General features: G+C 41.1%; 1 protein-coding gene across 1 annotated transcript; it reads left to right on the top strand.

Moving 5' to 3' along the window:
• igfn1.1 (immunoglobulin like and fibronectin type III domain containing 1, tandem duplicate 1) lies at positions 1–25,410 on the top strand. The gene is made up of 28 exons (XM_086118831.1): positions 1–168; positions 4,708–4,787; positions 7,839–7,951; positions 8,028–8,170; positions 8,257–8,356; positions 8,435–8,479; positions 9,821–9,857; positions 9,949–10,135; positions 11,117–11,227; positions 12,177–12,315; positions 13,181–13,453; positions 13,741–14,178; positions 16,167–16,274; positions 16,527–16,631; positions 17,428–17,532; positions 18,537–18,641; positions 19,591–19,715; positions 19,796–19,937; positions 20,051–20,344; positions 20,505–20,801; positions 21,477–21,656; positions 21,737–21,865; positions 21,959–22,267; positions 22,408–22,493; positions 22,595–22,787; positions 23,271–23,567; positions 23,637–23,963; positions 24,056–25,410. The coding sequence occupies exons 2-28, from the start codon at positions 4,735–4,737 to the stop codon at positions 24,058–24,060; spliced, it is 4,446 nt and encodes a 1,481-aa protein (XP_085974957.1). The 5' UTR covers positions 1–168; positions 4,708–4,734; the 3' UTR covers positions 24,061–25,410.
• Positions 25,411–27,384: the final 1,974 nt, after the last annotated feature.

Raw genomic sequence — 27,384 nt, 5'->3', positions numbered from 1 at the left:
ATCTCAGTCTACGTCTCCTAGAGTAAAGACAAAAAAAAAGTCTAAAGAGCTTGTGGCAGCGGGCAGGAAAAGAAGCATCAGGCGCAGACCTACACATCACCGAGGGGGGAATCTATTGAATAATTAGCAGACAGCAGTTAAGCTCAAAGCAACAAGGACTGTAAGCAGGTAGGTGGCCCTCAAGGTGAAGATGGGGAAAATGTATCACAGTTTGTTACTTCTGGGTTTTGTCCGGTAGGAATACAAATAGGCACTGTAAACAGCTTGCATTGTAAAACACTCGGGTGATGAATAGAAGTCAGCATTTGATCTTAAAAAAAAAAATCCGATAAAGTTACTGGCAGGATTTACATAGCGTTTTATGTGTTACAACGTATTCAGTTCCCACACGGATCATTTAGATGTCCACCCAAGGCAGGGTGTGGGATATAGATTTGACTTGAAATCAATTTAATAATGCGTAGAGCCTTTCTCACTTTGAATGTCACGCTTTCTAAACTGGAAAATTGCTTCCAGGCAGCGCAGAGCGTGAGAGTCAGGAGCTGCGAGGGTGTGAGGGCCTGATGAACTTTAGACGGTGGTATCAAATTGATATGTGGCCTTTCAGAAGGGAGGGTTAGAGTTGGGATCAACAAGATTTTTTTTTCCACACTGAAAACAAACAAGCAGCTGACACTATTCACACCACTGATGCTGCAAACATGAAGCACGTTATGTTCCAATACCGGCTCGCAAGTCAAACGTCACTCTGGGAGTTCGCAGCCCCAAATAACCAACTGTTGTTGTTGGGGTTTTTTTTCGCTCCGTTTGATGTGCTCCACATGGATTAGTTTGTCAGCCCGCCGCAATTAACTAAATGTGGAAATTTACTGGGAAGTTCAAATATGCCCATTAGTGCTCATTTGTCACCGCGAGGTCTTGTCAATGGGGCCGAGTTCTGCCAAGCCAAGAAATGCAGTGTAGAACATTTGAGCGGCCGCAGATGCTGTCAAGCATTTGCAGTCAGAGCTATAGTCGCCAGGTGGCAGGACCACCAACACTTGTCACGTAGTGTGGGCCAAAGACATTAGAGATTATTTAGTCGTAGGTGGGGCAGTGTTTTCACAAATGTCATAAAAAAAATGCTATTCCCATCCACAGGGAATCGCTGCTTCTCAAATCTGACTGATTGACACCTACACCTTGAGTCATGGTTCAAGGCCATTAGTACATATTTAATTCAACAACTAGAATTTTTTTTCATAAAAATGGGGAGAGTTTGAAATGGAAAAAAAATCTCTCTCTTTCCCTCGCTATACACTGTGTATATATATATATATATATATATATATATATATATATATATACAGTGTATATATATAGGAGGTTGATGTCACTGTTGTCTTTGGGTGTTTCTTCAAAGCTCTCACAATGTTTCTGCCATCAACTGCTCTTGATATCCTTCGCAGACCTGTTCGATCTTATCACTCAGTACTGTACACCCGTTTCTTTTTCAGGACTTTTCAAATTGTTTGATCGGTTACCAATGTTTGTGCAATAGCTCTGATGGATTTTTTTTTCTTTTCTCTCAGCTTAAGAATGTTTTTTGTCCCTTAGCTCGTTATTCTTCAGGCCCTTATTTGGTAGACTAGTGCCTGTGCATAAAGATGGGCGTAGCCTAGCGTGTTTGGGGCTGTGTTGAGCCTGTCGCCACCAATCGGCTCATGAGACGGTCTTACCCCTGACGTACCTGATAATTTGGTGAGAGAAAGTAGTCTGCGCTTAGCGTAAACACAAGAGCATCGTTATTTTTGTGCCGGGACAGTGGTCTAGTTCGGCATGTCGGTGAATTTGGCAGATCCGTTGCACCTCACTGGCCGCTCCTGTTGCGCCCCCTAGCACATCTTGTATTTTGGTGATAAAAAGTAGAGCACCGGTACATTTTAGACTAAAAGGTGATCTATTTTGCAACATGCAATTTTGGTGTTGATGTGGATGTGTTCAGTTGACCTCATGGTATTGTATTTATAAATATGACACCCGCGTGGGATAAGCCCTCAGACATATTGTAGAAATCAATTAATCGATCGAATTATAATCATTATGATCTTAAAAATATTTTTATAGCACCCCATGACTATTGGGGGGGGGGGGTTCCGGACACACTCAGATGCACGATCTGATGGTCCTCAATTGCACGTCCCACACGCACATGGCTGACTACATCTTCTGAAAGGAAAGTTATTGCAGTTTACCTGTCAATGTCATGCATGGCATTCTTGGGCATGTGTGCTCCGTTCTGCCGTGATTTTGATGCAAATGAAGATACTGCAAAGACTGCCCTGAAAAACACGACATTCCAATGCCCCAATTCACCCATTTTACTGGCACAAAGTCCAGCAAAATATCAAAAGAAGGAAAAGTCCACATATGCGCATAGTTAAGGCTGGTAGACTCGCATTCGGAATGAAAACAGGGCCCATCATGTTTGCTTAGCAGCAAATGTAATTTTTACAGGTGAAATTCAAAGCCAATAACAAACACTCTCTAACATTCTTCGCAGTCAGTCTAAGAGGCAACATCTGATCAACTACAAACACCCACCATTCCAGTTCAAACACAGTAATCTGATTCATATTGTGTTTGTGGAATATGACATGTAAAATTGTAAACAGTAGTACCTGCCATCCAGGAACACTGTTAAGTTGCTGTAAAATAAATTTAAAATAGACTGTAGTAAGGAGACTCGCCCTTGTTCATGATGCCTGGCATAGCGGAAAGGAAACAGGTGCTGAAAGGAATACATGTTTGTGTGGTTGGTGGCATGGCAAAGAATGCAAAAAGCAAAAGAATCAAGTGTTAATCCTTTACAAATGTCATTACACATGCTAATCAAGTATTAAGCAAGTATCAAGTACAACTTGATTGTCCAATGTGCAACATAATGTTGTTTTGAAGTGGCTGACTTTTTCGGCACATTTTTGTGACAATGTTGCTCAGAATACAGATCTTGGGAGGCTTGACTGCATTGGTTTTGAGAATAATAAAATAATAGTCGAGGTACGGCAGGGTATAAATGGCCTCTTTGGATTCAAATCTAAAGAGGCTGGCAAAATTTTTTGCCTGTAATGCACTTTTCATCTCGGGAAAATATGTTGCTTATGAAAAGATGGGAGCCTCAGCCAAACACTTAAATGTAAAAACGGGACAGTGCATTTAATGAAAAGAAGCCCACTGCCAAGCAATGCCTTTCTTGCGGCATGTTTTCTATTCATCAATACGTTTTCCAACACGAGCCAGCATTGCTGCTCGAGGACAACATTGCCTGCTGTGGTCCCCCCCCCCCCCCCCAAATGCATTGCAGGAAACGTATTTGATGCATTCATAATGTGTAATGATATACTTGCTAAGACAACAACCTTGATTAGCTTTCAGAAAAATCACTTCTCTTTGAAGTCATGGGAAATCTCACTGGATTTTGCCATTTCAATTATTGCATCTCAATACCAAGTGGAAGTAGGACAAACGAACACAATGCAATTTCAAGTGTCCATCTATACACCCATCCATTCAATACCGACTACCCTCTCACCAGCCACTTCTTCCAGTTCTTCCCGGGGCATCTCAAGATTACGGGTTTTCAAATCGGAAATCAATAATGTTAAGGCCCAACCTTTTCATGTCAAGTTTCACATCCACTAAACAGAAAATAATCAGTTGTTTTGCCAAATGTATGCATAGCCGCCACTACTCTTGAGTTTCATTGTCAAGTGGGAAGGTCGAGGACGTTCAACGTAAAAGAGGTCAAATAATTTCACGAATGCTAATAAACGGTCACGGCATGAAACGACGAATACGGTGCTTTGTGACAGACTTACCGTGAACCTAAAGGATGCTTCACACCCGTGGATTTCATATGAACATAAATGGCTTCATGTGAATATTTAGATGTTGCACGACCAGCATGATGAGTGGCCAAATTTAGTATAAATGTCAAGTGCACTGACATTACGAGGTTTTAATAGTGTCTGTGTTGTAACACTAAGCCTGGGAGCTCTTCACCTTGTTTATTTAAGGCCTCAACAAGTGTCTGGCCGAATTAACACATTCCTGCCGTGGGGATTCCCAAAGTGAAGCACTAATCTGATACTGTACTGTCATCCTGCTCAATTGACTGCCCCCCACTGGCTACACAGAGTAACTGCAAGCTTGGAGTGAATTTGGCGACATGAATCGGTAGACTCAAATTGATTGTCATTCAGTGAAAAAAATAAAAACATTGCAGATGCAGACACGGAACCAAATGTCCTACACTGTAAAAGCTAAAATCGAACCAAGATTAATATCTGATATGAAAGCTAAATAGGCTTGTTTTTTATCTTCAAAGACATTTCTTCCCACTGTAAATATAGTTTAAAATGAAAAAAGATAAGAATTGTAAATGTAGCTTTCGTGGATTCGCTTTAAGACAGAGTGGGTCTTTTTTTGAGGGGGGGAGGGGTCTTTGGGGGGTAGACATGTTTACGTGTTTGAAGAAACCTTGCCAAGTCAAACTTTCCTGTTTTTTAAGGCGAGTGTTCATAGTGTATGAATATATTTTACCTGTAGCAAAAAAAAAAAAAATATATATATATATATATATATAAAGAATAATAATAAATAAACAACTCTCAGTATTGACAGTGACTTAAAACATGCTGACCATGTCCCTTTTCCTTTTGTTGACAGATTTCCTGGAAATCTCCTAGCGCCAAGATGTGGAAAAAGTCAAAGGTAACCGATCAAACTGCCGCCGGGCAGAAGGGTAAGTGCAATATGAAGGACACTCTCTCCAGGCTGCATCAGCCACGTTGTTTGTGCCATTCTTTCAGCAGTGTTTTACAGGATCTGGTCATCTAAGGGCAACATATGAAAAATGTACGATAGTCATCAAAGTTTTGGAAAACCGACATCTTTTTTGTATCATAGCACAGTTTTTACACCATAATCTTCTTTGATACCGGAAATGAAGAATACCCCCAAGAAAAGTATTTTCGGTACTTTTGGAACAAAGATCCTCCAAGTTGACAAGCTGCAATCTTTTTTATTTTTTTCTTCTAAGCCGATCCGAAATAACGATGAATCTCAAGGAAATATATGCTGTGAAACTCTTCTCACAATGCAAGACATTTTCCAGAAAAAGACTCTGAAAGATATCTGGTGCTCTTAATAAGGATGCTGAAAGCAAAAAACTCGTCACTGCAGTGGAGGGCAACTCCACAAAGGATGAATGAGTGTTGGAGTGTCAGGGAAAAAAATGGAATGAGGCAGAAATTGCTGTGACAGAAATTGCGTATTACCCAAAGTAATTCGTTTCCTCTCAAGCACTGTCAAAAACTCCTCCCGTGAGAAATTGCACATCGCATTCATCCAAAGCCACACCGCTGACACCATATTCATTATTTTGTGACTAACCACTGTACGTCTGATGTCTCCAAAGAGCGTATTTTGTCACTGTGCCTCCCATTCTCGGTGAATATGGAATATTGTGCTGTGTCTGTGTCCGCAATCCTGCCAAAGCCCCACCGTGGCGTGGCGCTTTTTCGGGATTCCTTCTAAACTGTCCTGTTCCTTTTCCTGCGATCCTGTTGCGTGTTAAGTCAACGCTACCGAGAGAGGTCACCCGAATGACAAAGGTATGCAGTGTCGAAGAGCGAATGAAATTCCACAAACAATTCACTCAGTGTAAGCGCATGACTCCATGGGGGTTGATCGCATGTTTGACGTGGGCTTCAATCAACAGATTTGTTCCTTTGCCGATTTCCGCCAATCTCTGATTGAATACAAGCAAAAACTCGCATGCTGCTGCTGCCTGCTAGAGAGCGCTGTGGTTGACTACCATGTTTGCATTATGGCGATATGACTAGTGTGGTGATGAGTTTATTTAACTGACAACTGAGGCCTACTATGCTACTAAGTAACTTTTTGCCGTGGTTTAAGTGCATTAAATGCTACGATTAGGGGTTACGGGACATTCAAAACTCTTTTTTTTTTTCAATTTTCTTTAAACAATACACTCACCCCAGTCAACAATGTCTAAAAATCTTTCATCAAATTAAGGCCACAATACACCTAATAATAAAAGTGCTCTTGAATATGTCATTTACTAGCATGTTTATCCCCATATTTTGATGTGCATATTCCTGAAAACATCTCGGCTGGGATTTGTTAAAAAGAACGCTTTTATTTTAACCGCTGTTAAAATAAAAGGCTACACAATGTACGACAGTGGATTGTTAAACTAGATGTTGGTGCAGTCGAAACTTTGCACCATAAGCATTTGTCGACCCTGCTCTTGGCCTTACAAAGTGAATTGCTCATTATGTGATGGGAGGGCACGCTGTTACTGTGTTGTCAACGAGCTGTAATCATATGTTGCGTACTTACAACATGAATTAACATACTTGTTTTTTTGTGTGTGTTTTTACAAGAAGAGCAATAGAATTTCTCCAAAAAGACATGACGTCAGTAAATAAATGTTACTTGTGAAGATGAGTTCAGGCGTAGATTTGGTCTCTTCTGTCAATCTTTCTTGAAGCAAGCCTGTATAATTTATTGGCGACTTCCTGTAACCTTCTTGCTGCCGAAACGGTAATTACCGGTACTGTTATTCTTAGCATAGGGCGAACTTGATCCCCCAACACTGCTTCATAATTATAGTTGCAAACGTTCACCGCTTTGTCCATTGTGCCTGCTCTTTAAATTGTAACCTTCATCAAATTTCCTCGTGCATACACAACAACCTCAGGATATCTGGCTTCCATGTGAAATAGCATTATCACTTGCAACTCTTTAACAAGGAGCTGATTGGCAAAATCCACAACAGATTTATTTATTTTTTGTCCAGTTCGATGCCTTTCTGCAACTATTGCAGTCTCTGTAGCAACCTAATAATTACAGTCTAAGTTCAGGGGCGAATTCCGTCTGAGAACATCCTGTATTAAACCTTGCAATGGCGATGTACTGTTGATCAATTGTTAGTTGTCTTCTAGGTCAGATTATGTCAAAATGTGAACATCATAATGACGAGGACTGCTTAAATACTCATTTGAAACCAGCAATGTATTTGGTGCTTCATGGATTAAACACCTGTCGTACATTTTGTTGTTCAGTTCCTTCAAGAAAATAGCATAAATTGCAAATTGAACAGTTGACCAGTTCAAGCACAAAAGCCAACAAACACCATATGGATTTAAAAAAAAATGATTCAGGAGCTTCGATTGTGCTTGAAATCGAGGGTAAAATATGTTTACTTTCAGCTGTACCAATGCCTCAGGTTGATTCTGTGAAACAGTTCAGGGGAGATTATGTCATGAAACGTATCGGTAAAATTGGTGATCAGGTCCACAGATTTATGAGAAAGCCTTCGCCAATGTTGAGGTCCACAAGATTTTGAGGACATTAATAACAAAGATAACAGCCGATGTGGAATCAATGTCTCTACGTTTCGAAGAAGACATTAACGGTTCATTTCGGTTTATTGGTTAGAGAGACTGTAATTCGACGACACTCATGTTATTATGTTTGAAACACAAAGAATAATACCACATCAGTGTAATTCAGTCTAGTTAAAAATAAAAGTACAAATGTTTGAATGATGAGATCTATATTTAAGTTTAACTTTGAATACATTGGGTTCGGTACCTCTCACAAGGTTAAGAACCACTGGTTTTGACATTTAAAGCTGAGAAAGGGTCAAATTAAGGTTCTAGTGAATTTAGGTTCATGCTGAAATTTCACCCCAAATTGCAATATTCTTGACTCTTGATGAATAGTGTTTCCCATGGTGAGTATTTTCTTCCCATTTGATTAGGAATTAGGAAGAAGTCCAAAGTGCCGGGTGTCATGATAACGCAGTTTGAGGCGGAACTTCCAGAGGGAATGACAACTCCGGATTTTTCCCGCAAACCCATCGCAATTACTATTCAAGAAGGTTCGCTTCCAACACTTTACGAATAAACAATAGTGTGGTCATTTTTCCTGATGGCACGCGTCATCGTATATCCCAGGTAAAAGTACAGCATTCAAAGCCATTGTTGTGGGGAATCCAAAACCCACCGTCACGTGGACCCGAACAAACGGAGAAATCGTTTTTCACCCGGACACCTGCAGGCAAAACTACAGCGAGGCGTCGCACGAGCATACGTTGGAGGTATGGTGCTAATCAAAATATATGAACAGTGCCATAGGAAAAAAAAAAAGGTTTCAATGATCTTAAAAAAAATGCTTTTTCATCAGTTTCCCAAGGTGGCCCCAGAGGATGCCGACACCTACAAGTGTTATGCAACAAATGATTACGGACGAGCAGTTTGCACCGCCGTCCTGAATGTTATTGAGGGTATTTCGCACATTACAACGGCGGATTACGACAGCCTGTGTGAATATGATAATAATGAAAATTCATATTTGTTCACAGTGGGATTCTCTAAAGCCAAGGAACTTCAAAAGACATATGGGGACGGTAAGACCGGAGTATATTGTGAAAAAAAAAGATAAATGTTTTGCATCCTCATTAGGACAAACATCGCATTGATAAGTTCATGGGGCAAACTTACGCATGATTAAGTTTTCGGGTAAGCCTTTCATCGCTCTGGAGTCACGATGGTTCTCATGACAGACAATCTTTTGGTGATTCAACACGTCCATTTTCATAGCAGTGTGACATTTTAGGAATTCAGTGAAATGCATTGGATTTCTCTGGCCTGCCATGCCAACTTTGTCAGACAGCTGAACAAAGAGGCATTACTGCTAGCAAATAGTGAGTTCCAGAACACAAAACGAGGCTTTTATACAGTTGATGACTTCCCCCATTGGATTGGTGTGATGGATTTATTTTCTGTACTTCACTAAGACATTGGTTTGCCTCTTCTTCCAGCAAAGCACAAACCTCTTTTTTAAAAACCGGATATGAGCTGTCAGGACGTTTCATGTGCAAAACCACAGAGCCCATAAGCCGGGCGTTGTGGTTCTCCTCTTCATCCCGAGTCAAGCGGCCCGTGCTTTAGTGACGCAAACACCTCGCTACTTGAAGTCATCGACAAAGAGGGAGCAGTTATTGCTAAAGTGTTCTTTCGTCAAATATATCACTTAATGAAAATGTACGGCCCCGTATTATGTTGTTTGATTCCCAACCTAAGTTGGTCGATTCAGCATGGATTGATTGCTCATGTCTGCAGAATGAGGTGCAGGTACGAGCAGCCGAGCCGTTCTTAATGCACCTGTTACACAAGTGGGGCTCAGATTTCCGAGACAGTGGCACGTGCGCTCAGCGTAAAAACTGGCGCGTCTCCATTTTTGCGCCGGGTTAAGTCTTGTTTACCGTGTTTGGGAATTTAGCAGACTGTGCTTACGCCTCGCTGGCCGTTTGGGCGGACCGAGGGCATTTACTATTACACACCCCTGGCGCCCCTGACAACTTGGTGACAGAAGGTTGACTAGACTTACAACATCCCTAACAACAGTGCAAAAGGTCATTTCTGCTATTCCCATCTCCAAAAATGTTTAAAATAAAGAAAACTCCACCTGTGCGCTGGACTGCACTTGCCCTGGGCACGACAATGATTTTCCTTCACCGAAGCAGTTTTTACAAAGAAAGGTCTGGGATGTGGAATTTTTCAAGACACTTCTCAACTCTCAACTCAACTATATTTATAGAGCACTTTCAAACAGCCATCACTGCATACAAAGTGCTGTACATGGAGCAACTAACATATATACAACAATAAAGCATAAATCAGTAACAAAGATGGTAGAAGGCACAATCATGATTGGGTGATCTTGTTGTCTTCCCTGTCCTGCTCAGATATACCGGACTTTCTTCGCAAAAAGCTGAAAAAACGGTCAGTTCCTTTGTCCATGAATGTTCAACGCAACTCTTAATCAGATCAGCATAAAAAAAAAAAAGATTTCATTGGTGATTTCTTGTTGCAGCGCTCCGAAGGTGGGAGCGCAAGGTCAAAACGAGCCGACACCAGAGGAGAAGGTCTGGGAAATCCTCATGAATGCGGATAAGAAAGACTACGAGCGCATCTGTGCGGAATACGGCATCACCAATTTCCGCGGGATGCTAAAAAAACTGAAGCAGCTGAAGCAAGAGCAAGACGTCGACACTGCAGAGGTACACGCCGGATCGGAAAAATACTGCTGATCTCTTTGATTTTTGTACTGCTGCACTTTATATGGGCCTTTTGGAGTTACTTTTTAGGATGATTCTTCCGACTTTTAGGGGGCTTCATCAACAAAACTCCATCATGTCTGCAAGTGTGTGTATTGTAATTATCTGTATCTTAAGGATCGCCAACAAAACCACACCACCAATAATTGCTCAATCGCGCCCCCACACAGAATGTTGAAGTGAAAAAAAAGAAAGATTGTCCGATTCAGCGATCATCGTGAAACTCGGTGGCCATGTCTCCACAAGAACGTCTACGAAATGCCGGCATGAAATTGAACAGGAAGTCTGCCATTCTGGGTTGAAGCAGACATTTGCGGTCAATTTCACTGCTCCAAACAAGGAATTCACCATAATGGGCCGAATCAAAGCTGGTATACAGTATTTGACCAAGATTCATTTTACCCTTAATTGAGCCAAGTCACGCCTTTTATCTTAGAAACCTATCTCGGGCAAACCATCAAACAAAATCTATAGGCTACTATGTACTGAAATGATGATGATCTTCCCTCACCGTATTCACATATGTACTTGTGAATGTAGGGATTGATGGATAGATGAATGTCCACAGTTGGAAACAACGGTAATTATGTACCTTCGGCCATCTTATGGAACACTCTTTAATTGCTCTGCCTGTCACGATAAATATTTCGCATACAAAAATACTGCACATGATTAAATGTTGTGAAAGAAGTAGTACGTTTCAGGCCATTTAAATTAAATTGGATCCCAGGTACAGACGTTTGGAATAACCAAACTAGACCGATGGCTGATGGCAAATCGCCACACTTTTTTTTTTTCCATTTAATGTGGACAAGAGGTGGTGTGAAACATGGATGATATCTTCCATATCCGCCATAAAAAGGAAGTATGAGGAGTTAATCTCTGCTTGCAGCTTTAATTACTACTTGTTTTTTCGTACTGTAGTTTGTTTCACACATCGATACTCTGAAACACATCGAGGAAGACGACGATGAAGCATCAATTGACTTGGACTTGGAGCTCAAAGAACTGAATAGTAAAATATTCCTTTATAAGGTGAGACATTGGCATCCACAATGAAATCTGATGTTCTTAACTCATTTACTCCTGGACGTTGTAAAGCATTTTGAATGATCCTACAAGATCAACAAAACATTGGTCTTTGACTATATTAGCATTAAATCTACCAAGGGAATGAGTTGACTCTCTTATTTTACCAGTAAAAATGTTTGTTTTTGAAATAGATTTTTTTTTCATTCCTTAGTAATGAATACAACACGGATTGGTTCGACCTAAAACAATGGTTTCTGACCTAAATGCAGAGAAAAAACAGCTTCTTTTGTGAAAAGAAACATATGAAGAAGAACTGTGACTGATGCTACTATTTTTAGCTTTTGTGACAGCCAAACGAAGACAAGACTGAGGAGTTTTTGATGGCAAAATGACTATTTATTAGCAGATATACAACTAAGAAACACGTCAGGAGCGACACAGACTCATCGCATGGTTTAAATTGAAAATTCACACATTGAACTGCATCATGCTTTCTCAAGATTGCGACGTAACATTTTCAACTAATTACCTTCACACATACTCTGCTGATACCCGATGTATACAGACTATGTTCAAGTGTGAGGTGGTTAAACATGCCCTCCTTCCAACTTGTTGGCATTTCTTTCCCTCATAATCCAGGTGATAAACTGGGATTTCCCCATATTCTTTCCTTCAACTCAAAAGCTGTGCTGATATAAATCTACATTGATGCAACGGCGGCATCTACTGGGATTTGTTTGTCTTTCCTGTGGTTAAAAAACCTGAATTTGACAGACAACCTGGGTGTGAGCGACCCTCTTCCGCACCTTACTTAACGAATATGTTTGTCGGAGGCAGTGAACGGTTGGATCCCAGTTGAACTGTATATCAACATCCACGGCAGTGAATGAATTGATAGAATTTGACACTGGATTTTTGTGTGTTTGTTTGTGTGTCTGTGTAACAACTGCAGGACGGAGAAATGGTTGCCTTCACAAAAGAAGAATGTGACGAAATAAAACATTCTCTGAAGCAAGTTGGCAAAAAACACGATAGTGTGCTCTACTCCATGGATGTGGAGGGTGGCACTGTATTCATGGCCGACTTTAAAGGTACACAAAGATTGTGGCATATTTTAAACCAGGTGGTGAGCCACTATTACGGAACGGTAGTAGGATTGCATCAATAATACAATTGCACTCAGAACTCTCTATCCCGTTTTTGTGACCTGCAAAACACTTTCAGCCGGGAATTTACATCTTTTACACATGCACAGACTCCGTCTATTGGGCTCAGCTCACAAGTGACCATGCGTAACAGTAATCTCTTAAGCGCATTATCCCCAGACCCCCCTCCTCAGGCATCACTATTCCATTAAAAATCAATCTAATTGCTACACTAATTGAATAGTAGGTATAAACAGGGATTGATTGGCCTTTCCTGTTGGGTGATAGTAATACTACTACTGTATTTTCTGCACTAAAGGCGCACCTAAAAGCCTTCCATTTTCTTAAAAGCTCACAGCGCACCTTAAAATCCGATGCCCCTTGTGTATAGTCATTACGGAAATATTGTTATTAACCCCAAAATGGCTCCTTGCTCGAGACATGCTGACAACGCAGAGTTCAAACCCAGGCAATTGGTTACGCAGTTGAACATGGAAATAGAGCAGCGGCAAGAGAGTTCAACGTTAATGAGTCAATGTTATAACTTGCTGTTGATGAAGTGTACTATGTCGCTGCTTTTTTAAATACGTTTTACTGACATCTGATCATTCTGTTGGTGTTGAGCGAAAGCTCCATCTAGTGGATGCATTATAGATTGTGTCTTATAATGCTGTGAGCCCAATGTATGACAAAAATTACAAAATAGGCCATTCATTGAAGGTGCGCCTCATAATCCAGTGCACCTTTTAGTGTGGAAAATATGGTACTAATAATCATAATCGCTTGTCTTTCCTTGTTCATAATCCTCCAGTACCCGATGTCGACTTTGCTGTTAAACTGCAAGAGATCAAGGCAGATGAACGACAGGATGCACTCTTTGTATGCGTCCTAACTGCACCTCTGAATGAGATCAAGTGGTTCGGCAAGAATGCACTACTGTCAAATGGCGAAAAGTTCGAAATCAGCGTCTCGGAAGATAAGCTCATCCACAAGCTGATCGTACGTGATTGTTTACCACTGGATGCTGGCATCTACGCCGCTGTGGCGGGCATCAAGTCATGCAATGCCTGGCTGGTGGTTGAAGGTGAGAAATATGTATCGTGTGGAATTTTTTTTTTCCATTTTCAATTGGCAATCAAAATAAATGTAACTGACGGATTTATATATTCCTTGTTTACTAGCAGTAAAACACAAATAAAGGACTGACTTTTCAGTGCAAATCTGAAAATATGAGTTTGGTTTTAGTATTTAAATGATTGTGCTTACGTGACCGGCAAGTTCGGTAAAATCGACCAAAAAAACTAAACAAAACAAACATATATATATATATATATATATATAATATTATTTATTCATGTTTTAATCCCCCAGCGGATAAAGAGGCTAGCAGCAAAGGGAAGAAAGCCGCTCGTAAAAACACCATTGCTGGATTGGGTGATAACGAAGACTTGCTGAGGATCGCCAAGGAGCAGCAGGAAAAGTACCAGAAAGAAATGGAGGAGAGGCTGGAAATGGCCAAGAAGGCTCAATTGGAGCGGGACGCTGCAGAGGAAGCCGCCCGGCTGGAGGCGCAGGCGGCTAAAAAGAGGTCCGCCAAAACCAAGGCTGCTGCGAACGCGGCTGCCAAGGCTAAGAAGGCCGAAGAAGGCGTGGACGAGTCTGCGAGCTTCCAAGTTGGTGCTCACGTGGATGTTGAAGAGCTGAGCGAAGACAATGAAGAAGCTGGGCAAAATTCCTTATTTATGGAAACAGTTGAGGTAGATAAAGTAACAAGCGGTGATAGTCCCCCTCTACAAGATAAAGTCAAAGGTAAGTACGATGATGAGATTTTGTTGGTCATTAATTTTACAGATGCATTACTAGGGTAAAAAAATGTATTTCATTTATAATATGAATATTCGAGTCACTTCATGTCCTTGGCTAATAAAATTTGTATGCCTCAGGAAAAGTAAGACAAAGTAACAGGAGGGAGGAAAAAAGAATCGAAAATAATTGACGCCCCCGTCCATAGCGTTTATAATTGCCTATATTCCTTATTTAAACCATACCACACAAAACATGTCATTTCAAAACTCATCATACAACCCTTAAAAAGTAAATGGCTTACAGATTGAATTTTTAAAAAATGCTCTGGAAGTGCACGCCAAAGACTTTAACATTTTACATTCGTGAAATGTTAACCATAAATATGCAGGAATTTACTGTAGTAATTTATCAAAATGGTCTCAATATATTGAAACAAATAAAGATTCTAAAACATCTTCACAACGGTTCATTCTGTGTGAACATGATGCATTTCTCTTCTCAACTCAACTGTATTTATAGAGCACTTTCAAACAGCCATCGCTGCATACAAAGTGCTGTACATGGAGCAATTAACATATACAACAAACAGTAAAGCAAATCGGTAACAAAGACGGTAGAAAGCACCGAACAGCAAACCCAAGAACAAATCTAAGTCATGCTGAGTCAAATGCCAAAGAACACAAGTGAGTTTTGATGTGGGTTTTAAACATGGGCAGCGAGGAGGCTTGCCGAATGTTCAGTGGGAGGTCATTCCAGAGAGAGGGACCAGCAACAGAAAAGGCTCGATCCCCTCTGAGCCTCAGTTTAGTTCTTGGTACTTCTAATAATGTCTGGTCCGCAGACCTGAGGCGCCGGGCAGGTGTGTAGGGGCGGCTTCTTCTTCTGGCATTCCTCTTCCAATTTTTTGTGCCATGTCCAAACCTGCTTTTCCGCACGCTCTTGTTTGACTATGCTCCTGCACATTCCAGCACAGAAAATTATTTTTCATTGCTCATGAATGTCATTCTTCACCCCACTCAAAAAGTAGAAAAAAAATCACAATAATAATAATAAGATTAAATAAAACATTAAACTTTCCCGTTTTTACACATCTGATAAAATAAATAAATAAATAAATAAAGCTCATCTGAGAACGAACTTGTAGTTTTATCATTGCTGTATTTTTATGAAATGGGGTACATTTTTTTGAAGAGCCTGTATAGTTGTATTTCATGTTGTGGTTCTAGTTGTTTTATTTCTCTCGCTTAATGATGATACTGATCTTGTAATACGGTCTGCTTTTTCATGGATTTTCAGCATTACTTTAAAAGACAATCCATGTCCGTAAAACAGATAGATTTAACAAAGAAGAAAATATCAATCAACTGTCTCTAAAACTTGATTGATTTTTCACTCCCCAAAATATGATATAATAAAAACTGCAACTGACGTTGACTGTTGCTCAGTTACAAGGAGGAAGGTAAGTATCCTTTGTGAATGTGAGTCAGAGTGCATTTTAATAACAGATATGAGGGTGAATATTAACCACCAAATCATGCTCTGCATCCAGCTGGCATTGATTATCACCAGTAGGAAATGATCATGTCAAGAGAACCGAACGGCCAAAAAGTTTGTGGGGGTGGGGGGCGGAGAAAAACATCTCACAGTGATGGCGACCCAAATTGCAGACGATACTGTAAAGACAGACACTGTTGTCGGTAAGAAATGTCTGAGGTGGCACACTGGAGATAATTTTCATGGCCAGTAAATTATTTGAGAATGAAAAGGATCTGGGTGTTTACAGATTAAAAGCCAATCTACCTGATTCAAGAAGGAATGGATTTTTCCAAAAATACTTACATTAAAAAAACTTTTTAAAAATATAGTCCTGTTGCTGACTGGGCTCAACAGTTGAAGGTATGCCGGAAGTGTCCTTTTGAACAGAATGCATATTAATAACGGATACGGGAGCCTCGTTTCTTCATAAAGCTGTCATTTATTATCACCAATAGGAAATGATCATGGTGAGGACACGGCAGTAAAGCAAAAAGGTGAAAGGTGCGGGACAAACGAAAAGCGTCCAAAAGTGAAAACTGTGGACGTCGAAGATGCTGCTGTTGGTAAGAAATATCCGTAGATAATTTCATATCCGCTAAATTATTTGACAATAAACATACTGATTTAAATTTGAAATTGACAGTTTAGACGTAGGCATTAAGCTGCGTTGATTGCACATTTTTAAAATATGGACTTGTACCATTGCAAGGCTAAAATGACCATTATAGTTGTTGATTTCGTTGTTGTACTGTAAATTGAACTCTATTTTGAGATGGTTGGTCGGAATGCTTATTAATCACGGATATCGCCAATAGGCAAGGATCTTGGAGAGAAAACTGCAAAACAAAAAAGTGAAAAGTCGGGAAAAAAAGAAATACCTCCCAAAGTGAAATTTCCAGATGAGGAAGATCCTGCGGTTGGTAAGAAACTCCTGAAGATAATTTCCTGGTCAATAAATCTTTGGACAGTGAATATTTGACTAAAAGCAGGGTATAGACCAATAAAAAAAAGAGTTCTGGAATTTGTGAAAGACCGCATAAAAATCCAACCATGTTTAATCTATCCAGCAATCAACCCGGAGTGACCTGTGACAGGCAGTGTTGTATTGTTCACATCCAGACTCGAGAGAAGTAAAAAGACTTGGCTAGATGTTAGCTTATCTGGTAACTCCAATTAGCTGACAATTTCTTCATCCTCCAATCCCGAAGTCCACCTACTGTGTCTTGCCATCATTTATCACTATTCTTCAGACGGCTCGCTTGCTTGTCATCGTTTTGTTCCATGTGACAATCGTATTGACCCGGATTTCCTTGGAACTTAAAGTAATTTCCAGTTGTCAGCTAGGGTTGTTTGCTGAGAAGATCGCAGAGAGAAATCTCCCGGGATCAGCTTAAGAGCATTTAGTCGGGATGTGGGGGGGGGGGGGCCTTTAGTTGCGGTACTTGACATTTCAAAGAATAGAGTACATTGTGTTGAATCTACTGCAAATTACTTTTGCATGAACAATTTGAAATAAAGGTCTCAAATGATTCCATTATATGGATACAAGAACCTTCCACTCGTTAAGTCAATCTACCACTTCAAGAGCTGACGCATCTTTCAATAGAACCGATGAAGCTATTATCCCGAGAATAGTTTTCAATTGTCAGTCCGAGGGCTTCTCAAGCAACACATCAATAGTCTGGATATAAAGCTGCCATTTATCATCACCAATAGGAAATCATCATGGTGAGGAAACTGCTGAGCAAAGCAGTGAAAGGTCTGGGACTAAAGAAAACTGTCCCAAAGAGAAAATTGGGGACGTCAAAGACACTCATGTTGGTAAGAAACATCTGAGGTTGCACACTGGAGATGATTTCACGGTCGATCGTGTTTTTGGGGGGAATGAAAACACTGATGTTGAAGTAGCACTGAGCATTTAAGGGTAAAGCCCGTGTCATCCACAAAGGATTTTGCCATGGTCAATTTAAAGTATTATCACAAAAGCCTCATATCATTATTTTGAAAATGGTGACCGATTCGACATGACGTGTCACTTTTTTGCAATGTTTTGCGTGTGTCTGTTTGCATCTTTTGGTTATACTTTCATGAAGAGTGCCATGAGTGGAGTTGTGTTTTCCAAGTCCCAATCGCACTTTGCATTTACGGTAAGCATGGCGCTGAAATGTGTATGTGTGGGCTTGTGTATGGAATGACCGCATTTCCTCAATTAGAAGCCATTTGTCTAATAGCCAGGCAGTCCTCCCCAAATAAACGCCTCCCTCAAACACCCCAACAAGGTGAAAAACAGTACAAACCGATTCACACACAGATCATTCACACACACACACACATTCAAAAAAATGTGACGACTGAGCTCTGTTTCAAACCAACATGTCAACGCTCTTTCAAGTGAATTAAAGTGTGACGTTCCGAGTACGTGGCGTCCTTAATGTTTACGTTCCAGGCAGCTAAGCCGGTTCTGCTTCAATTGAACTTCAATTGATATGAACATTGATCAATGTAACATGGTTTAATGATTCCAATAAAATATCCCTTCCTCCCTATGCACTTCATAAATTGATCTCGGCACTATTTGAGGAAATGCGGTAGGTAGAAACAGGTTTTTTTTTGTTTGTTTGTTTTTTTCTGATAGCTTCAAATATTAGCAGCGCTAACACTCTGGTGTTGCATTGCCAATGCGTTTCTCCTGAATGCCAACGTTACAAGTGTTATGTGTTGATGCATACTCAATTAGACACACTGAATCGATGGTACACACCACAATGGTGCCTAAAAGCAAAACAAAAATCATAACTGTGATTTATTGGCATTGGACCATGCAGAAAGTGATAAAGGTGATGAGGAGGAGGAAGAGGAGGAGGAACAGCCGCCAGCTGGCAAGCGTGTCAGAATAAGGCAAGGCCCGCTGATCGAGGAGACAATCATTGGTAAGATGGCGCGCGCTTGCATTACCTTCCGCATGGGGAAGTACTTTTTGTATTTTAATGATGAAGTCATTTAATAAGAAAATGACTTTAAATATGTTTTGCGACTTTCCATCTAATGTGTGCCCAAACTCTAATCGAATAAATGACCTTTTTCCAGTCATTGTTTCTCGACAGGAGTGCGTTTCACCTTTGAGTGCCTTGGGGATATGCTAATGAAATTGGATGCACTTGCGAGGGCCCTCCATACAATTACGGCCTTAATAGGCAAATGAACGGAAACATATTGGGGTCTCGTGTGCGGCACGCAATGCATCTGCTTCTTAATTAGACCTGACGACGGGAGGTAACGTACAGTTTCATGTGTATGTGTTTCCACCTCCATCTCATATCTGCTGTGTTTGCAGACAGCCGTGGGTGCATTTGTGCTTTGTATGCATTCATGTTAACCATCCTGCTTGCTTTCCGCATCTTAACTGAGGATGAGTGCGTTGAGGCCAATCACTGAAATGAACACAACGGGCACCACCGTGTGTGCAGCCTTTGGATGGAAGCTGTAATGCCTGTGCAAGAACAGGCCCTTTGATCATTTCAAGACGGACGACAACTCAGCCGCTCAGTGTTTTTACACAGAGAAGACACAATCATACATTTTTATCTTCCACCGGCTTAAAGAAGAGAAGCACGTTGAAGACGGCCACTCTAAAAGTAAACAATGGCAGACATCAGCCTCTTCTACCAGCGCCTCTTCAAATACATAAAAACCTAAATTCTAGCATATGTAGAACAAAATAAAAAGGAAAATATTTCACAATTCATGCGGTAAGTGTGCTCAAATGTGCATTAATCCCCTTCATGGATGAATTTGTCCATTTTTGAGAAATAAACACAACATGCTGAGGCTTGCAGCAATTATTGTGTTTCACTAACTTGCCAGTTGTATAATCCTCAGACCCGGGCGTTCACTTCCTCGTCGGTCTTTCCGACTGCAAAGCCATCATTGGGGAAGAGGCGGAACTTGTGTGTAAACTCAGCAGTGAGGACTGTGAGGGGATCTGGTACAAAGATGGAGAAGAGGTAAACTCGTCTTGGAAACTAGTGATTTATTTATTTATTTTTTTTAAATCAGCTTCAAATGAGATTGTGTTTGCTTCCAGATCAAGTCAAATGAGGGTATGACCATCATAAAAGAAGGAAGCTACCATAAGCTAAAACTCCACAAAGTCCCAGAGGAATTTGCCGGAAAATATAAGTTTGAAGCCGATGGACGAAAGACAGAAGCCTTGGTGGTTGTTGAAGGTAAATTCAGAAGCAATGTTCAGACATTGTATGAAATGTCCTTTTGAAAAAAATAGATTGATACAGTGCCTAACATATCTGTTGACAATTTGTATTTATTTCTTTATTTTTAGATCCACCAAGATTTGACCCGGAGGAACTAAAAACCTTTATCACTCCTATCACGGTGAAGAAGGGGCACAAAGCAACCTTCAAGATATCCTATATGGGACGAGAGCCAATAAAAGTTCAGTGGTTCCTTGAGGGGGAAGAGCTTTCGGATGAGGCCAATATCAAGCTGGAGACATCGGACGGCTACACGCGTCTTCTTCTGATCAAGCTGCAGCGCAAGGACAGTGGTGAAGTCAAGTTGAAGCTTAAAAATGAGTTTGGTACTGCCGAGGCCTTAACTGAACTGATTGTTCTAGGTATGTATTGAGGTAATGTACATACAGCGGAACTTCCAATGTCAAACATAATCCAAATTGTACAGCTTTTGGGGCATTAGACTTTGGAGGTTCCAATGCATTTTCAAACAGTGCTGAATATTTCGCTCCTCTAATTAATTCCTCTCACATTGCTTGACAGATAAGCCCACTCCCCCGATGGGGCCAGTGGAGATTGTCGAAGCTTCCTCCTCTGCAATCGAGATTAAGTGGCGACCACCGAAAGATTGCGGCGGCTGCAAGATAGGCAACTATATCCTTGAGCGGCAACAGGTTGGCCGCAACACCTGGAAGAAGGTTGGGCTCATCGGTCCACTGGCCAAATACCGGGACTTAGACGTAGACCATGGTCGCCGGTATTGCTACCGCATCAGAGTGGAGACTGAAATGGGCACCAGCGAGCTGATGGAAACGGAGGACATTCAAGCTGGGACGAAAGGTAAAACCAATGCCATCGTAGGCGTATTGAATCAATAATCACAAATGTAGTTTACACGCGTCAATTTTAAACATGGTCACTGATTACCGTATTTTACGCACTATAAGGCGCAACTAAAAACATTCAATTTTCTCAATTTTGCAGACAATGCGCCTTATATATGGATCAATATTCTGATTTCTTGGACATAGTATTTTAAATGTTCTGTAAAGCGCTTTGTTACAGCTGCAGCGGTTGTGAAAGCTCTATACAAATAAAGCTGTACTGTATTGTATTGTCTGCGATTGGCTGGCAACCGATTCAGGGTGTCCCCCGCCTGCTGTCCGAAGACAGCTGGGATAGGCTCCAGCACCCCCCCCCCCCCCCCCCGCAACCCTAGTGAGGATAAAGCGGTTTGGGAAATGAATGTATGAATGTATTGTATTGTATTCTCTTTAGCATCGTGATGCGCCCTGTGTATGAAAACTGTTTTAAAATAGGCCATTCATAAGGTGTGCCTTATACTCCGAAGCACCTTATAGTGCAAAGAATTCAGTATTTTGCAATTGAGAGACTACACACAACAAAAACAGAGAAAATCCTACATTTTGTCTCGTCTTTCAGTTTGTATGTAGCCTTTTGGCTGAAAACAAACACCTACAAGATTTCAAACATAACGATTGGTTGTGTACACAGCATACCCTGGACCTCCATCAACACCAAGGGTCGTCAGTGCCTTCAAGGACTGCATCAACCTCTCCTGGTCTGCACCTGCCAACACAGGCGGCACCAATATTCTTGGATACAATCTTGAAAAGCGCAAAAAGGGAAGCAATCTCTGGGGTCAAGTTAACCCGCCAGAAGAGATGATCCGAGGTTAGTTTATATGTCCTTAAGTAATATCTATTATTGATGATGATGATTATTTTTTTAATTGTTGTTTTACACTGCTACAGCAAAAGGCTTTGCTGTTAAAGATGTGGTAGAAGGAATGGAATACGAATTTCGTGTGGCAGCTATAAATAACTCTGGAGCTGGTGAATTCAGCACACCTTCGGACTTTGTCTTTGCCAGAGATCCCAAAAGTAGGTGGCAACTTGGAAATTTAGAGTCCGTTACAGTATGTTGCTAAGCCAATCCTGAAGAAGTCGTATTGATTTATGAACCGTGCTTTGCAGAGCCTCCTGGAAAAGCCATCGATTTCAAGGTGACCGACTCCAGCTACACAAGTCTATGTCTGTCTTGGATAAAACCCAAGGAAATTAAGGGGGTTGAGGATGAAGCCAAAGGATACTTTGTGGAGATCCGTCCCGCAGAGAACACAGAATGGAATCGTTGCAATTCCAACTTAGTCACCACAAATTTCTTCACCGTGAAAAACATGAAGTCAATGGCCATGTACTGGGTGAGAGTGATCGCTGTCAACGATGGAGGAGAAGGAGAACCACAGGAACTGAATAACTACATCCTTGCTATGCCGCCTCCTGGTGAATAACTATTATTTCCCTTTTGCTGGACTGGTTGAAAGCTACGTGCCTGCTTTAATAAATCCAGAGAATGGCTTGTATTGTGCAAATCTTGCCTTTGTGAAAATCAGTAAAAACAATCTGGGCTTTTCTGTTCCTAGTGAGACCTCGCTTCACCGACACCAAAATTAAGAGTTTCATGGTGGTGCAAGCCGGAAATTCAGCACGGCTCACAATAAACTTTGAGGTAAATGTCTTAAGAAATGAGGGCCATCCAGATGGAGAAAAGCAGGAATGACTCATGCTCGAAGAAATCTATTGGTCATTATCGTTTTATATCACCTGCAGGCCTCCCCGTGGCCTGAGGTCACATGGCTGAAAGATGACGTGCCGGTCAGTAAAAAGGTGACCATTAGCAATGCGGAAGGCACGTCGCAGCTCTTGATTCCCTCTGCCGAGCGCTCGGACTCCGGTGTCTACACCATTGTTGTCAAAAACATTGTCGGTCAAGAAACCTTCAGTATTGAAATAAGAGTCACAGGTGAGCGTCACATAAGGTGTCCTTGAGTCACGACTGCGTTTTGTTCCTATGACGCCAACGACATTTGAATGTGGTTGTGGTTTGACCGTAATTATTATTTTACTTCTGTGGTGAAATATACTGTTGGTTAGCGATGGACATAGGCTACACAGGACAGTCCAACTCATGTCCAAATTCGACATGTATCACCACTGTCAACTGATTGCAGCCTTTGCAGTTAAACACTAAATTATGCACGTTATGCAAGGTTTTTGCATGCTATCAGCTTAATTAACAAACAATTAGAGGTGAGGCAGACAGACAAGCAAGAGGACATGAGGGAAAATAATCTTATAAATATAGAGCACTTTATTCTATATATCTCTGTAAGTACTAACACTTTGAAATGGTCACTTCACTGGTGAGGTTTCACTGAGGCTTCCCTGGAACCAGATACTTAAGAGCAAAAACATTGTGTTTTTTTTTTTTTTTTTTAAATTGTAGATGAGCCAAAGCCACCGGGCCCAGTGGAAATGGAAGAAAATGTGCCGGGCACGGTGACCATTTCGTGGGCGCCTTCTCCAGATGAGAAACGTGATGACAGGTTGCATTACATGGTGATGAAGAGAGACTCCAGCAAGCGAACTTGGAACACGGTGGCAGATCACATCTTCAACAATAAGTTCACAGCCTGCAACATAATGCCGGGCAGAGAGTACAGGTTCCGTGTCTATGCAAAGAATGACATGGGCTCCTCCAAACACACCGAATCACCAAAGTGGCTGGTACCAATCAAGAAAGGTACGTACGCTTGCGGGTTTTTGCGCAACAAGAACATCTGAGATCATTCACATTCACGCTTTTCTTCAGAAAAGTTCACAGTCAACATGCCGCGATCCAAAAGCTGCGATCTCCAGTGCCCCCCAAAGTTTCTCGTCCCGCTGAAAATGCACACCGCTCCCCAAGGATACGAATGCTACATGAGCTGTGCTTTAAAGGGGGACCCAACGCCTCACGTCACGTGGCTCCGCGACAACATTAGCCTGAATACCAACACCAATTACTACATCTCCAACACCTGCGGAGTCTGCTCTCTGCTCATACTGAGGGTCGGATCCAAGGACACCGGAGAGTACAAGGTGATCGCGGAAAACCCCATGGGGAGAGCAGAGTGCTCTACCAAGTTGACAGTTCGGGGTAAGTCGTTACCAGAGGATATTTCAACAGGATTTGGCTGCATTGAGGAAAATAATTGAAACAAATCTCTCTGCTTTTTAATTTTATTCCAGAGTAAAACATACAGAAAAAAAACCCAGAAGATGAAGGACCTGTGACCGAAAAAAAAATGAAGCTGTCACTCGCATGAAATGTATGCTGATCTTCAGTATTGAAACAAATCCTTTCTTCTTGGACACACCATTGTGAACTAGTTATATTGAATACGGTGTAATGACTTTATTTAATTTAACACCAGAAAAAAAATACATTTTGATGGTTCCACCAAGTAAAATTGCTTTACAAATATTCTAAAAAAAGGTTTCAGATGACACAGTGCATGCCTAACCACAAACAATACACAGGAAATATATTCATGTTAAATGCATTTAAATCAAAGCTGACTGTCCACAGACTGACTTGGTTAACTCCCAAAGCACTCATCGAGAAGCATGAATCATTGTTTTTGAATTAATGTAAATAAAACTTTTCGACTTGCAATAAAGAAGCGTTTTTTTTTAATACACCAGCATCATTAGTAGCATTACAGGAGCATTACCACACACATTATAATTAAGAGTATCTCCACAAATAGTGGCCCTCCCCACAAGCAGACACCAAGCCCCAATGAGTAACCGGATGCGTCATCCAACACGAACATCTATGATTTAACAGCTGAAACTATTTCACCTCCAAAACAGCAGGACCGAAACACGAATAGTCTCTCAGATGACTTTAAGTAAGCATGATGGAAATTAATTCCCTGTGCTGTATCATCTTTAACAAAAATAAGTGTTACGGTCAATTGATTGCTCCATAATGTGTGTATTCGTGCTACCTTTCTTCTACTGTAAAAAAAAAAAGAAAAAAGTATGAGCAACAAATAAAACAAGCCATTGAAATAAGCTAATTAGGCATACGGTAGTAACTTAGTGGCCACCTATTTTTATGTTGCTGGCGGAAATCGTTTGTTACATGCCTTCCACAAGTAACTTTGAAAAACTAGGGTGCAGGACAAATACCAGGGCTGGCTTTGCCCATAAAATGTTAAGGGTGCCGTGGACTCCAGGGGACGCCAAAAAGTGGGTCAAAATTCACCTTCAATATAATTCTGTTCAAACGTAAACTCTTAATTTCAAGTCAAAAGTAAAGAAGGGTAAATTGACATTTATAAAAGCAATTCAATAAGCTAAGAAGAGCAAGGTGGAATAATTTCAAATCAGCGTCCCTGTCCTGGCAGACTGGATTACGCACTGTGTGTTACCTGCGTCAAAATAACTCTTGATTGCCTGGGCTGATTGCTTTGTATTTCTAAATTTATGATGGGAGCTGCACTTTAATAGTATATGAAAATAAAATGAATCCACGATTCAGAAATCAAGTTAAAACAAAAGTGGAGAAAAGTGAAACATGAGTAAATGTAAGCCTGTTCGAGAATTTTAAAAATTGTACATCATGCTTCTTTTACTCAACTGTTTCTTTTATTAAACTTATTTACAATCAATATTTCCTTGTGTCATTTTCACAATTTTTTCTCAAAGTCCTCAATTCAAATGCAATTACACTTAATGTACCTCAGTGCCAGTAACTAATGAATGATTGAAACATCTTAATGAACTGTCAAATTACTCAATGTTTAAATCAAAAGGGGGAAAAAATAATCATGGATTAAAATCCAGATAAAACCTGTGTTTGAATGAATATCTTTCATTTGGGGAAGTTGCACATAGTTACAGTAACTTCACAACCCTGAACATGGAACAGCTAACGTAGATTAAAAATGAAAGCAATGCCCACTTAATATTACTACAAGTTATAATACTGTACCAAAAGCCCCCTCCTCTGGCTGGTACATTACTCAGTCTCTGTGGGGGGAGGGGAAAATTCATGTGCCCCCCCTTTCCCCTCAACAAAAATTTCATGAAGTAAAGGCAATGTCAAAAATTCAACTTCTTTTGTAAGCGTGTGTAGTTCGCTGATGGAGCTGGCGCCATATAAAATATCGCCTCGGGCATCACATTGGCTTAGCTGGTGTTAAGGCAAACCGTGGCCCTCCTCTAATATTGATATTGGTGCAGTATGAGTATGCCAACATCAGGAGTCAATGCCGTAGCTGTCGGGCATCTTGCTCGCCGGTCTCACACTTTCCATTAATGTTTATAGTATTAACGTTGACGGTATCCTTCACTGTGATCGACTGGCAACCCATCCAAGGCGTATTTGGCCGGAGTTAGCTTGGATACACTTCAAAGGTTTTGTGTATTTGCCTTTATGAGCCCTGCGATTGATCTTGGTGTACCGCACCTCTTTTCCAAAATGAACTATGATGGAATCGAGCTCACTTGAGACCATGATGAAGACAAGAATGGTTCACTAAGCCCAGAGAAACCTGAAATGAATGTTTCTTCAGCAACCCTTTCCCTGGGATCTTCTTTCATGGAGAAGGTCCCAAAGGTCAAGCCACTATATTTTCATATTTCTGTTTCTTTTGGCACTAGGTGAAGCCTGAAAATAGCAAGAACATAGAAAACACTTGACACTCACTGAAGGAGTATGCAGCTAATTGAAGGGGTGTTCACACAGCAACTTTTGCTCCGGTGCAGCACTGGGGCAGCCCCTGTAGAGCGTTCACACGTACAAAGTTACATCGGTGTAGCCCCTGAAAACAGCTTGAACCGGAGCAAATTTAACCCTGCTCAAGGAAGTGGTTTAAAAATTTGCTCCGGAGTCAATGCTCGTTTGCGGGGCGGCACCGATGTAAAATGGTACGTGTGAACGCTACAGGGCTAGACTCCCTACGCATGAGAAGAGTTGATTACATACGGGTAGAATGTGTTGCTTCCGTGCTCTGTTGTACTTCCGCCATCTTTCCTTTTGTAGGAGAATGGACTGTCTCTGAGTTGTTTGTGTAGTTTGTTCCTCTGTTGTGTGTTGACAGCCCCCCGCCCCCGCCCCCCCATATAATTTATTTTGAGATTTCCTCTCTTGATTTTATGTTTGGCGCACAATGTTTGCTTTTCTGAGTGTCATTGAAGTCATCGTTGATTAACGTTTTCGGGGGCATTGAACGCCTCTCGAGCAGAAAGCACGGAGACGGAGAGGAGATGGATGCGCCTGTAGTGGCTTGAGTTAAACAAAATAATAAAGTGTATGTTTTAAAAAGAACCAACACGACAGCTCTTTGTTTTATTTCGGTATTATTACGATCGTATTGTACGGCCACAGAAAATGCCGTGTGAATGCAAGTGGGGCTTCACCGGGGTAAACACGCTTCTCTTTAGTCAGCAGCTTTTTACGTGTGAATGCTTCACAAAATTTGCACCGGTGTAAGATATATCGCAACAAAATACGTCGGTGCAGCACCAATGCAAGTGTGTGCCGTGTGAACACCCCTTCATATTCA

Source organism: Hippocampus guttulatus, chromosome 8 (genome assembly GCF_054856545.1).
Source record: "Hippocampus guttulatus isolate MCC_2025c chromosome 8, RoL_Hgut_1.0, whole genome shotgun sequence".
Classification (NCBI taxonomy): domain Eukaryota; kingdom Metazoa; phylum Chordata; class Actinopteri; order Syngnathiformes; family Syngnathidae; genus Hippocampus; species Hippocampus guttulatus.
The sequence above is the reverse complement of the archived record's forward strand: the minus strand, read 5'-3'. Positions and strand labels throughout refer to the sequence as shown.